The sequence below is a fragment of the Piliocolobus tephrosceles genome, chromosome 7 (assembly GCF_002776525.5).
Source record: "Piliocolobus tephrosceles isolate RC106 chromosome 7, ASM277652v3, whole genome shotgun sequence".
NCBI classification, from domain to species: domain Eukaryota; kingdom Metazoa; phylum Chordata; class Mammalia; order Primates; family Cercopithecidae; genus Piliocolobus; species Piliocolobus tephrosceles.
Window position 1 is genome coordinate 100,174,803 of NC_045440.1, and position 12,834 is coordinate 100,187,636.

General features: G+C 41.9%; 1 protein-coding gene across 2 annotated transcripts in view; it reads left to right on the forward strand.

Moving 5' to 3' along the window:
* Window positions 1-11,194, forward strand: part of LOC111520916 (glutamate-rich protein 5) — a 27,335-nt gene extending 16,141 nt beyond the window's left edge. Inside the window, exons 2-3 of one of the 2 annotated variants that reach the window (XM_023184026.2) lie at window positions 6,770-7,723; window positions 10,806-11,194. In XM_023184026.2, coding sequence (XP_023039794.1) covers window positions 6,770-7,723; window positions 10,806-10,918 — 1,067 coding nt within the window. In that variant the 3' untranslated portion in view covers window positions 10,919-11,194. The remainder of the gene's footprint in view (window positions 1-6,769; window positions 7,724-10,805) is intronic. The other variant, XM_023184027.2, reaches the window with a different exon arrangement.
* The last annotated feature ends 1,640 nt before the right edge of the window (window positions 11,195-12,834 follow it).

Consider the following 12,834-nt stretch of genomic DNA (forward strand, 5'->3'; position numbering starts at 1 on the left):
AAAAAAAAAAAAAAAAAAAAAAAAAAAAAAGAATGAAAGTGAATGGATATTGTGATCATGGGTGTAAATATTCTAGCTATGGCAAAAATCAATGGATCACTTGGACACTTAGGACACCATTTGTGGAGAAATCAATTTTCTCAAACTTTCACAAAGCTTTTTTTGGGAGAGAAAACTTAGACTGATAGCATAATATGTTTTTCAAAATGTAAAATTGTGTGGCTGTGTTTTGGGTGTGCCAGCACATTTTTTTCTGCGCAATTTTTGCTGTAGGAGAATGATGCCTTTAGAATGTACTCACTATTGGCACAGGTGGATGAAAATGGTTTGTCTCATTTAACTGACAGTACTAATCACTGTAATAACTATTTTACCAGAAAATATAATTTGGCAGACATCTGTGATTAGTACATTAACACATTTCCTGTTTTTTTTCCCTAAGGCAATTATCACCAGACCATCCTTTGTGTGATATCTAAATGCATTGTCTTCTCAGGATGAATTTCTTTTTAGACCTGAAAAATCACCTTGATTAAGTTGCCCTACTTGCAATTAATTTGAAGGCTTCATTCATGATGAGGTGGGGGGGGATGGGGGAGGTGAAAAATAGCCCTCTCCTCAATTCTAATTGAGCCCTAAGTCTCATAAGGTTTTTCTTGAGTTCCGCTTCTCTATCTCCAGCTGTAATCCTTCTCTGCAGGAGGATTCACACCTAGTCCCCGAGGCAGGGTGGAGATGGAGATATTGACACACACACACACACACACCCCGCTACCCTCCTCATTTCCCTCCTCACAGGAACTTCTCTATAAAAACTGCCCCTTTCTCAAAACAGAAGACATATTTGTTAATAAGATAGAGAGCTCAGCTCCAGGCTGTTACATATGTTTCCAGCTAAGATTTATATGTTCAATAGCCTCCTGGATTTGCCACCAGGATGTACAATCTACAACCATCTACAAGATGCCATGCCCCAGCCTGAGCAATTCATGTCTCTTTCACTGGCCCAAATTCATCTATCCCTCTTTCCTTCCCCAGAACACATATTTTTAGAGGCAGGGTCTCTCTCCCTTGCCCAGGCTGAGTGCAGTGGCACGATCACAGCTCACTGCAGCCTTGAACTCCTGGGTCCAAGTGATCCTCCTCCATCAGGCTTGTAAGTAACTGGTACTACAGGTGCACACCACCGTGCCCAGTTAATTAAATTTTTTTTTTGTAGGAATCAGGTCTTGCTATATTGCCTAGGCTGGTCTTGAACTCCTAGCCTCAAGTGACCCTCCTGCCTTAGCCTCCCAAAGTTCTGGGATTACAGGCATGCTGTGCCTAGTCTATCCTATATTTTCTATCTCCAGCAACAGAGCTATGAACCAGTGTTTCTCTAGACCCTGCCTCTCTCTTCAGCCCCTGAACTGTCATTATATCCAGTCATTTTTACTTCTCATTTCTGAGTCCTATTTGCCCTGTGTCACTGGACACATTGACTTCTGTGTTGCCTGCCTCTAATTCATTCTACAGAGGGAAGTTTTTTGTTTTTTTTTTTTTTGAGATGAAGTCTCACTCTTATCCCCCAGGCTGGAGTGCAATGGTGCTATCTCGGCTCACTGCAACCTCTGCCTCCCGGGTTCAAGTGATTCTCCTGCCTCAGCCTCCCAAGTAGCTGGGATTACAGGTGCATTCAACCACGCCCGGCTAATTTTTGTTTTTTTAGTAGAGACAGGGTTTTACCATGTTGGCCGGGCTGGTCTCGAACTCCTGACCTCAGGTGATCCCCCCACCTCAGCCTCCCAAAGTGCTGGGATTACAGGCATGAGCCACTGCACCCAGCTGGGAGGTTTTTAAAATCCAGATTGGATTGATTCATTTCTCTGCTCACAATTCTTTATTTTAGTTATCTTTTATTTATTTTTATTTTTTAAAAATGATCAGTTTTTTGGAGGTATAATTGACATACAGTAAACTGTACACATTTATAGTGTACATTGTAGTAAACTCTGGTATATCTGTACACCATAGAAGCATCAGCACAATCAAGATTGTGCCCCTTTGAAATCTCCCTCCTGTCTACCCAATCCCAGTCTCCAGAGAGCCATGGTTCTGCTTTCTATCACTGTAGATAAGTTGGTATTTTCTAGAGTTTATATAAATGAAATCATATGCTATGTAATCTTTTTGTCTTCTTTTACTCAGCATAATTATTTGAAAATCATCCATGTTGTTGCACTTATCAGTTGTTCATTTCTTTTTTTATTACTGGGTCGTATTCCCTGGTGTGAACGTTCCACAGATTTTTTGGCCCATTCACCTGTTGATAGACATTTGGATTGTTTCCGGGTTTGGGCAGTCACAAATAAAGATGCTATGAACATTTGTGTATAAGTGTATGGACATGTGGTTTCTTTTCTCTTGGGAAAATACCTATAAGTTAAATGGCTGAGCAATATGGTGCATGTGTATTTATTTAACTTTTTAAAAAAGTCCTGCTAGAAATTCTTATTCTTGGTGCCTTGAGGATAAAATCTAAACTCTTTAGCACCACCTGCAGGGCCCTCCCTGACCCGGCTTCTGCGCCAGCCTCCAGCCACACTATCCTTTCCTGAGTCCTCCAGTCTTCCCCGTGTGTTCTCCTGGAACTCATAGAAACTTTCTTTTTTTTCTTTTTTTTTTTTTTTTTGAGACGGAGTCTCGCTCTGTCGCCCAGGCTGGAGTGCAGTGGCAGGATCTCAGCTCACTGCAAGCTCCGCCTCCCGGGTTCACGCCATTCTCCTGCCTCAGCCTCCCGAGTAGCTGGGACTACAGGTGCCCGCCACCTCGCCCGGCTAGTTTTTTGTATTGTTTTAGTAGAGACGGGGTTTCACCGTGTAGGCCAGGATGGTCTCGATCTCCTGACCTCGTGATCCCCCCGTCTTGGCCTCCCAAAGTGCTGGGATTACAGGCTTGAGCCACGGCGCCCGGCCTCATAGAAACTTTCTGAGCACACTCAACTCATGTGTGACCTCTTGCCACTCTGAGTACACAGAGGTCACACAGCGTTTATCCCATGGGTTTGTTTTTGTTAGATTACTGCTTCTGATGGCTTCAGCTGTGGTACTAGAGCCTGTAGTTTTAATCTTTGTACGTAAACTGCTTTTGTACATCCCGTGTTTTCATTTGGAAAGTTTTCTTTTTTACATTATAAATAATCATTAAAGCATCTTCAGAGGTGTTGGTGAAGGTGGTAGATTGAAGATATGGATCTCATTTTGTGCCTTCCTGAAAACCACTAATATGACAGTAAAGAGATTTAAAAAAATAGTTTAAACCCACAGAAATGGGAAGAACAGGGAAAAGAAAGACAATAATACAACAATACTGGAGTTTAGGAAGCAGACAGACATGTGATAACTCTTTTAACATGCCAAGGAAAGCTCAATTTGATTAGCAGTAGAGAAAACTGGGAACCACCCTGGATACCACAGGCTCCTTAAAATGCTCCGGAGCTGGTGGCTTGGTACCTCAGTAAGTCCTTCCTCTTCATGAAGATTAAATTGATAGGCTGTTTGATATGAATACGTGTGTTCAAAAGAGAGAAAAATGGCAGTGAGTTGAATAAATGATAATACCTGAACTCCTAGGAAATGAAAAGGCATGACAATTATTAACTCGGGGAAAAATAAAAAATTGTAATAGCTTAATATATGGCTCAGTTCTTCATAAAAGACACAGTCATTATACCGACATATATATAATTGGATATTGGTATGATCCAAATTACAACATTACTATTTTAAATAATTAATGTACAGTCACGAACTGAAAGGAAATGTGGGCCGGGCGCGGTGGCTCACGCCTGTAATCCCAACACTTTGGGAGGCCAAGACGGGCGGATCACGAGGTCAGGAGATCGAGACCATCCTGGCTAACACGGTGAAACCCCGTCTCTACTAAAAATACAAATAAATTAGCTGGGCGTGGTGGCGGGAGCCTGTAGTCCCAGCTACTCCGGAGGCTGAGGCAGGAGAGTGGCGTGAACCCGGGAGGCGGAGCTTGCAGTGAGCTGAGATCTGGCCACTGCACTCCAGCCTGGGTGACAGAGTGAGACTCGGTTGTGACTAAGCGACTTATAGAGAAATGCCACACTTTGAGACAAATTAAAGAGTCCTTTATTTGCCGGCGTCCGAGAGGCAGCTAACGCTCAAAATTCTCTGGGCGCCGAGGAAGGGGCTAGTTTTGTTTTTATACCGTGGTCTAAGTAGGGGAGGGAGGATTTTAGCTGAAGCAATTTTTACAGAAGCAGAACTGGCAAAAAGTTAAAAAATCAATTGGTTACAAATACAGTTACAAAAAAATAAACAGTTCCAGGTGCAGGGGCTTAAACTATCACAGTGATGAATGCAGGGGTTTGGGTGCCATGCACCAAGCGCGTTCCCTGGAGCTGCTGGTGCAGCTTGCCTCAATATCTTATCAGTAGGTGCATTCCTGGACGTGCTTTGAGTCAGTTTTACACTAGGTGTGCCTTAAGGGAAGGAGGTGAAAGGGAGCTGCAAGTGAAGAAACTAAAAATGGAGTCTGACTGTCTCTCTCTCTGCTGGGAGAGAGTCACTCAGGTAAAACAAGGTAGGGTGTCACCACTCTCTCTCGAAAAAAAAAGAAAAAAAAAAAAGGAAATGTGAATGTGTAACAGGAGAGAGTGGCTGGTGGTCGAGGAGAATAGGAAAAGAGCTAAGTTTTTATCTTCCAGAGTAAAAGTTAATTGAGTAGGGCGTGGTGGCTTACACCTATAATCCCAGCATTTTGGGAGGTCAAGGCTGGTGGATCACTTGAGCCCAGGAGTTTGAGATCAGCCTGGGCAACTTGAACAGCATGGGACCACATCGCTATTAAAAAAAAAAAAAAAAAAAAAAAAAAAGTTAATTGAAAGGCCCAAACTGAAAAATCCTGAAGCACAATTCATTTAGCAACATAGAAAAAAATATTCCTCCAAAACAGCTAAAACAATTAGCTTCTATAAGCGAATTATTGCTTCTATAAGCAAATATTTCTTTTTTAGAAGGGGAAATGGGAGAGGAGACCTGAGTATTACTTGTCTTTAGCTTACACTAGATAAGCAGATAACTCTAAACTGCATGCACATATGACAGGTGGATGGTAACTTAGTGGGAAAAAAGAAAAGAAGAAAAACAATCTTTGGGGAAAAAAAGAAGAGGAAAAAGATCCCCTAGAGACCCACTTTCACTTTTGACTTATTTTCTTCCAGTTTCCTCCCTGCTCATTTGTGATTTATTTTCCCTCTTTTGCCCTTCCTCCCCTGCCTGCCTTTCTTTCAACATTGCTGTAATCATACTTTATATGAAATTGATAGCTAACTTGTTCAGCACTTAATCGCACAGTAGACTTTGGGTTAATAAGTACTTTATATGCAATACTTTATTTGATCAACCCAATCATGAGTGATTTCTCAAGTTATTGTATCATAATTATTTTCTTATTTTAGCATCTGGTCTTCATAATCATCTTTTTCATGGTATAATAATATTCCATGGTATGGAATATTTATCCATTCTCTAACTTATTAGACTTTTAAGTTGTTTTCTAGCTTTTGCTGCTATAAAGAACACTGTGGGGTGGGTGTGGTGGCTCATGCCTATAAATCCTAGGACTTTGGGAGGCTACAGCAGGAGAATCACTTGAGCCCAGGAGTTCAAGACCAGCCTGGGCAACATAGCGAGATCCTGTCTCTTTAAACAGAAAAGTAAAACAAAAATAAAAACATGGAAGAATATTGGGATTATATATATATATACACACACATATATATTCTCTCCCAAAGCATCTACATAGGTTTATGCTTTTAGAATAAATTTTCAAGAAGTAAAACGACGACAACAAAAATTTCCAGAAGTAGAACTTCTGGGCCAAAGAGTATCAACATTTTGCCAATCTTAAATATATTTCTTATCTTTAACTATCCAGCGCACTTTTGCATCCTTTAAACTATCATGCCTCATGCAACTCTGAGATCAATATGAGGGAAAGAAGAGAGATTCACTGCTGTTTTAGAGACAAGATCATTGGGAGCTAAGTTTCCAAGCTCATACAGTTGGAACAATGGCCACAAGTAAAATGCATGTTTCCCTACTTTCTGTTGATTTCTTTTCCCACTGTGTCCCCCAAATGACATGCAACTCAGGCTGAACTGTCTCTGCTACTTCCCTTCTCAGACATCTTAGCCTTTACCTATTAGGGCTTCTCTGCCACAGTCCCTTTTCCATTTGCTGGGGGCTTTTCTGTGTTAGAAGGAAAGTAAGACCTCTCTAGCAGCCCAAGGACCTCACATCATGAAATCTTCTAAGTTTAGGAATCTTCTATTGCCCTCCCCCCTGCAAAAAATGGAAAAAAAATTTCAAAAAAAAAAAAAAAAAAAAAAGGAAACCTTCTAGGTTTCAAGATGAGAAAGTGTGAGACAAGGAAAAGAACAGAGAAACAAAGTGGAGTAAGCTCAGTTAGAATCTGGGACAGGAGCCATGAAAAGATGCACAAGGAGCACACAGGACAAAACTGTGGTTTTGGAGGACTTCAGAGCTTAAGATGAAATGTTTGAGATGAAGACAATGAAGGGATTTGACTTGGAGAGTGTTAGGGTCATGGTATGGCCTTTCTGTACTCAGATATACTTGGAACTGTCTTGAACTGTTAAATCTACTTTGTGATGTCAATTCACTTTTCAAGATAAAACTAAACAATAATTTGTGTTTTCTCTTTTCTTTTTATTTTTCAAATGAATAACTAAAAGTAACTTCAAATGAGCATTTTTCACCCGCAGAAGAAAGTGGGTCCTGCTTTGCCCAACCAAAGCCACATACATTGGGAAGAGAATCTACTGTTGATGGCAATGTACAAAGGGAAAGCCATCCTCCCTTACAAAAGCTCAAGGTTTCAGCAGAGCCTACAGCGAATGGTGTTAAACTCCTCCAAGAGCAGCCCCTGGCCAAGGACGTAGCCCCTGGAAGGAATGCTGCAGACCAATCAGGGTCCACAGAAAAGACTCAGCCTGGAGAGGGACTGAAGGAATCTGGGCCACCTCAGCCAGGTGGCAAAGAGGATGCCTCAGCAGCAGAAGGAAAGAAGAAAGATACAGGAGCAGGGACAGAGGCTGAGCCTCTAAAAGGAAATGCTGAAGCTGAGCCTTTAGGACCAGAAGCCAAGGGTCAGCCTTTGGGGACAGGAGGAGAGAAGGAGTCCCTCAGAGCAGTGGAGGCCACTGAGAATCCACAAACTGCTGCAGAGATGAAGCCTCTAGGAACAACTGGGAATGTTCAGCCTCTGCAAACAGCTGGAGAGCTACAACCTCAGGGCACAATGGGAAAGGATGAGCAGGCCCCGCTTCTAGAAGCAATTTCCAAAGAGAACGAATCTCCAGAAATATTGGAAGGAAGTCAGTTTGTGGAAACAGCTGAAGAGCAGCAACTTCAGGCAACATTGGGAAAAGAGGAGCAGCCCCAGCTTCTAGAAACAATTCCTAAAGAGAATGTAACACCAGAAATATTGGACAGAAGTCAGCTTGTGGAAAAGCCTGTTATGAATGATCCACTCCATAAAACTCCTGAAAGTCCAGGAAACATGGAGCAGATTCAATCTGAAGGAATAGTTGGAAGCATGGAACATCCAGCACGAAATGTAGAGACAGGAGCATATGTGGAAATGGTCAGGAACATCCATACTAATGAAGAGGACCAACACATTGAAGGTAAAAGTTATGCTGGCAAACCTTCTGGATGTTTAGATGTGTTCCATAGGAGACCAGCTCTGGCGGGTGGGGTGGGGTGACTGACACACAGTACCTGAAGTCACTTTCAGGTGGTTGAAGTTCGTTTGACCAAACCAAAAAGGCTTCTATGCCTGGGAAAGAGGCATTCAATTAATGCTCAGTTTATCAGCAAAACTTTTCCGAAACATCATCTCTGTTCAAAATTTTAACCTAGTGTTTAAATAGTGTCTAACTTTGAAGGCAACGTGTGAAACTGTCTGAATTTTTCCAAGTTGATGCTTCATCAGGCCCCATGTATGAAATAAGGATCCAAAGTAAAGGTGAATAGATGATTACTGGAGGAATTCACCTTCCAATGAAATGGTATATACATAATGGATCTTAGAATGTTATTTTCATCTTTGTGAAGCTTATCTTAGAAAATGACTGTCAGGTCAGGGTGCAGTGGCTCACATCTGTAATCCCAGCACTTCAGGAGGCAGAGGGGGGAGGATAGCTTGAGCCCAGCAGTTCATGACCTGCCTGGACAACATAGTGAGACCTCGTTCTCCAAAAAAAAAAAAAAAAAAAAAAGAAAAAAGAAAATGACTGTCAGTCTGCTCTTGTTCTTCTGTAGTTTTAAAATCTGTATTAGAAGACCAGAGAAAATGTACTATGTCTTAGCATATAGTGTTTTAAAATTTTAAATGTATTTTACCAGCATAAAACAAATGATGTTTACAGTGTTCTTTATTGGTATTATAATTTAAGAAAATATTTTCTTCTGGGGTATGATTTACATTTTGGTAAATTTTAGCGTCACAGTTCAGTATAATTAAGTGAAGCATTCATTATAATCATCCATCTGTTTTTTTTTAATTCTTTCATTTTATTTATTTATTTATTTATTGAGATGGAGTCTCGCTCTGTTGCCCAGGCTGGAGTGCCGTGGTGCAATCTCGGCTCACTGCAACCTCCGCCTTCTGGGTTCAAGCGATTCTCCTGCCTCAGCCTCCCGAGGAGCTGGGACTACAGGTGCACACCACCATGCCCAGCTACTTTTTGTATTTTTAGTAGAGACGAGGTTTCACCATGTTGGTCAGGCTGGTCTCCAACTCCTGACCTCATGATCCGCTGCCTCGGCCTCCCAAAGTGCTGGGATTACAGGCATGAGCCACTGCGTCTGGCCAATTCTTTCATTTATTAACTGAACATATGCTAGGTGCTGAGATGCAGACTGAGGAAGAGTCAGTCTCTGTCCTCAAGGGACTCACTGTCTAGTGTGGGAAGGCAGGATGTGCGTGCATCACCATAGTCTGTTGTGGGAACTGCTTTCCTAAGAATGTGTAAGAAGTGCTCTGGGAACAACTTGGGAGAGGCAAATAAAAGCAGATAGTTTTTACATCAGGATTGGCAAACTCAAAAGTCTTTAGGTCTAGGATACTGAAAATGAGTGAGGTGAAGGACACTCGTCATACCGTGGGCGCCCAGGGGACCTTGGCAAACAGGAGAGCACAGCCTTGTCAAAAGAGGAAGCTCTGCACTGCTCCAGCCATGGAACTAGAGCCAATGTTGCCAAAGCCAACTACTCAGGGAAACAGGGTTGTATGCGCAATGTCCAGACTTGTTAGTGTTGGCTGTCTGTAAATGTTTAACGATTGTATTTAAACACATAATGGCCAAGCCAGACAGGTTTGGGGGCACCCGTAGACTACCCTTTGATTTACTTACAAATTAGTCCTGCTTGCTTTCTCTTTTCTTCTTTCTTTTCTTTTCCTTTCTCTTTCTTTCTTTTCTTTTCTTTCTTTCCTCCCTCCCTCCCTCTCTCTCTCTTTCTCTCTCTCTCTCTCTTTCTCTCTTTCTTTTTCTTTCTTCAGAGACAAGATCTTCAAGCTGGAGTGCAGTGATACAGTCATAGCTCACTATAATCTCCAACTCCTGGACTCAAGGGATCCTCTTGCCCCAGCTCCCAAGTAGCTATAGAACTACAGGAATGTGCCACCTTGCCTGGCTACTTTTTTTTCTTTTAAAAAATTATTATTATTATTATTGAGACAGAGTCTTGCTCTGTTACCCAGGCTGGAGTGCAGTGGTATTCTTAGCTCATTGTAACTTCTGCCTCCCAGGCTCAATACATTCTCCCTCCTCAGCCTCCTGAGTAGCTGGGCGCCACCATCCCTGGCTAATTTTTGTATTTTTTGTAAAGACAAGGTTTTACCATGTTGGCCAGGCTGGTCTCAGACTCCTAGGCTCAAGCCATCTGCCTGCCTCAGCTTTCCAAAGTGCTGGAATTATAGGCGTGAGCCACCACACCCAACTGCCCAGCTAATTTTTGAAAAATATTTTGTAAAGACAGGAGGTCTTGTTGCCCAGGCTGGTCTTGAACTCCTGGCCTCAAGTGATCCTCTTGCCTCAGCTTCCCAAAGCATTGGGATTACAGGTGTGAACCATCACACCTGGTCATGAACTTTCTATTGTAACATGTTCTACCGCCATTTCTTTGGTAATTTTGCATCCTGATTTTATAGAGAGAATTTATTTCATAAGAGTATGCCAAGACTTGAGATGTTAATTGACTTGACATCAGCCATTCAGAGGCTCTGAGAGAATCGAGATGATTACTTTTCTTTTTCTTTTCCTTTTTTTTTTTTTTTTTTAGACAGGGTCTTCTTCTGTCTCCCAGACTGGAGTGCAGTGGTGTGATCTCGGCTCATGGCAACTTCTGCCTCCTGGTTTCAAGTGATTCTCTTGCCTCAGCCTCCCGAGTAGTTGGGATTACAGGCTTGTGCCACCATGCCCAGCTAATTTTTGTATTTTTAGTAGAGATGGGGTTTCATTACTTTGGGCCAGGCTCCTGAACTCCTGACCTCGGGCAATCCACCTTCCTCAGCCTCCCAAGGTGTCGGATTACAGGTGTGAGCCCCTGTGCCCAGCCGAGATGATTACTTTTCTTGATACCCCCAGATAAACTTACTGTTTAGACCTAAAGATCAAGAACTGCCCCCCATTGGAGACAAACTGTGGGATAATTTGTTAACTCTAAATAAGTGTCTCTTAGTATCTCCTTTGGTTACTTTTCCAGGTGAGACAGGGGAAAAGGTGGAAACAGAGATGGAGAATGAGAAAGTGAGGGAAGGGGCTGAAACCAAAGAAGAAGAAACAGGAGAAGCGGTGAACCTTTCAACAGCCACATAGCTAGAAGAGTGAACCCACACAGCGCGTTATCACAGAGAAGACAAAAATGGTAGTGAAGCTTGTGGTTATGTATCTTATCTTTCTATATTTACATGTTTTCTGTAAGGAGTGCGGTTATAGAGAGACTGTTGGAACCACAAGAAGGATGTTTCCATGTTCTTGATTATATTGTTCTACAAAACTGCTAAGCCATGAACAGTTTTCTTAGCTACTTAGAATGGTTATACATTTAAAACGATAAAAAACAAAGCCAATAAAAATTACGTGATTATTTAAGAGTGTGAGGGTGACTTTCTTCATTGTGGCCATGGGGCCATTCAGTATAGAAAATGGGACCCTAAAAAGAAAGTGTAAACCTTTAGGTACAGGTGGCTAGAGAAAGGAATTAGCGAATTTTAGGGAACTCACAATAATAAAGTCACACAGTCATAATCATGATGGAATGAGAATGAACAACAGCAAAAATAATAGGATGAACTATACCAAATATTTCTGTTTTGTTACAGAATTCAGAACTGATAAGAACCTTAGGAAATATGTCATCTACACACTTGCTCTCCTTTAAGGTTGTCAACTACCACAGATCCTTATTTATCATGGAATATTAAATATGTTAACAGAATCCTTTGCAAAGGATGGCAAACTCTGGTGCTATCACAAGGTTAGGCATTTTTCACGATGAAAGGCTACACATTTTCCATGTGCCATTTTGAATCAGCTGTTGATTTTATATTCACGTGAGGTTTTTCAATTGTTGTTATCCTTTTGAATAACATTAAAAGTATTTTTAATTAATTCACTTTTAAATGTATTTTGGAGACAATAAACAGCAAGGATTAAAACCTTGTTTTATGTTTGTGTAGAGTCTACCTTGCTGTTTATGTAGAGTCTACTCCTGGGCTCTATTCTTTTTTTTTTTTTTTGGGAGACGGAGTCTTGCTCTGTTACCCAGGCTGGCGTGCAGTGGTATGATCTCGGCTCACTGCAATCTCCGTCTCCCGAGTTCAAGCAATTCTCCTGCCTCAGCCTCCTGAATAGCTGGGATTACAGGCGCCCGCTACCATGCCAAGCTAAATTTTGTATTTTTAGTAGAGGCGGGGATTCACCATGCTGGCCAGGCTGGTCTTGAACTCCTGACCTCGTGATCTGCCCGCCTCAGCCTCCCAAAGTGCTGCGATTACAGGTGTGAGCCATTGCACCCAGCCACTCTATTCTTTTTTAGATGACTGCAATTTAATGGTAGGCTTTAGCGGTGGAAAAAGGCTAAGAAATCAAGATTTTAGAAACATTTATGATATTTCTTTAGTGATGCACCACAGAGTCAGTTTTTGAGAATTCTTCCAAAGTTGGCAAGGGATTTTGGCAAGTGATTGTATGTAAGTAATGAAAATAATAGTTAACTTGCCCACCAGTGAGTGCCTTGTGTTTTTGAGTATCAGAATAGTATTCTGGAAATATTTTGTTTATTTATCTTGCTTGTAAATGTGTATTTTTCTTTTAAAAAAAATCCTGTTGGCCGGGCACGGTGGCTCAAGCCTGTAATCCCAGCACTTTGGGAGGCCGAGAAGGGCGGATCAGGAGGTCAGGAGATCGAGACCATCCTGGCTAACACGGTGAAACCCCGTCTCTACTAAAAAATACAAAAAACTAGCCGGGCGAGGTGGCGGATGCCTGTAGTCCCAGCTACTCAGGAGGCTGAGGCAGGAGAATGGCGTAAACCCGGGAGGCGGAGCTTGCAGTGAGCTGTGATCCGGCGGCTGCACTCCAGCCTGGGCGACAGAGCGAGACTCCGTCTCAAAAAAAAAAAAAAAGAAAATCCTGCTATTTCCCAAATAAATCCTTATATTTTTAAGGTAACTGCTCAGATGAATTAATTAGTCTCTTTATTTTTATTTTTTATTTTTTGAGAGACAGTC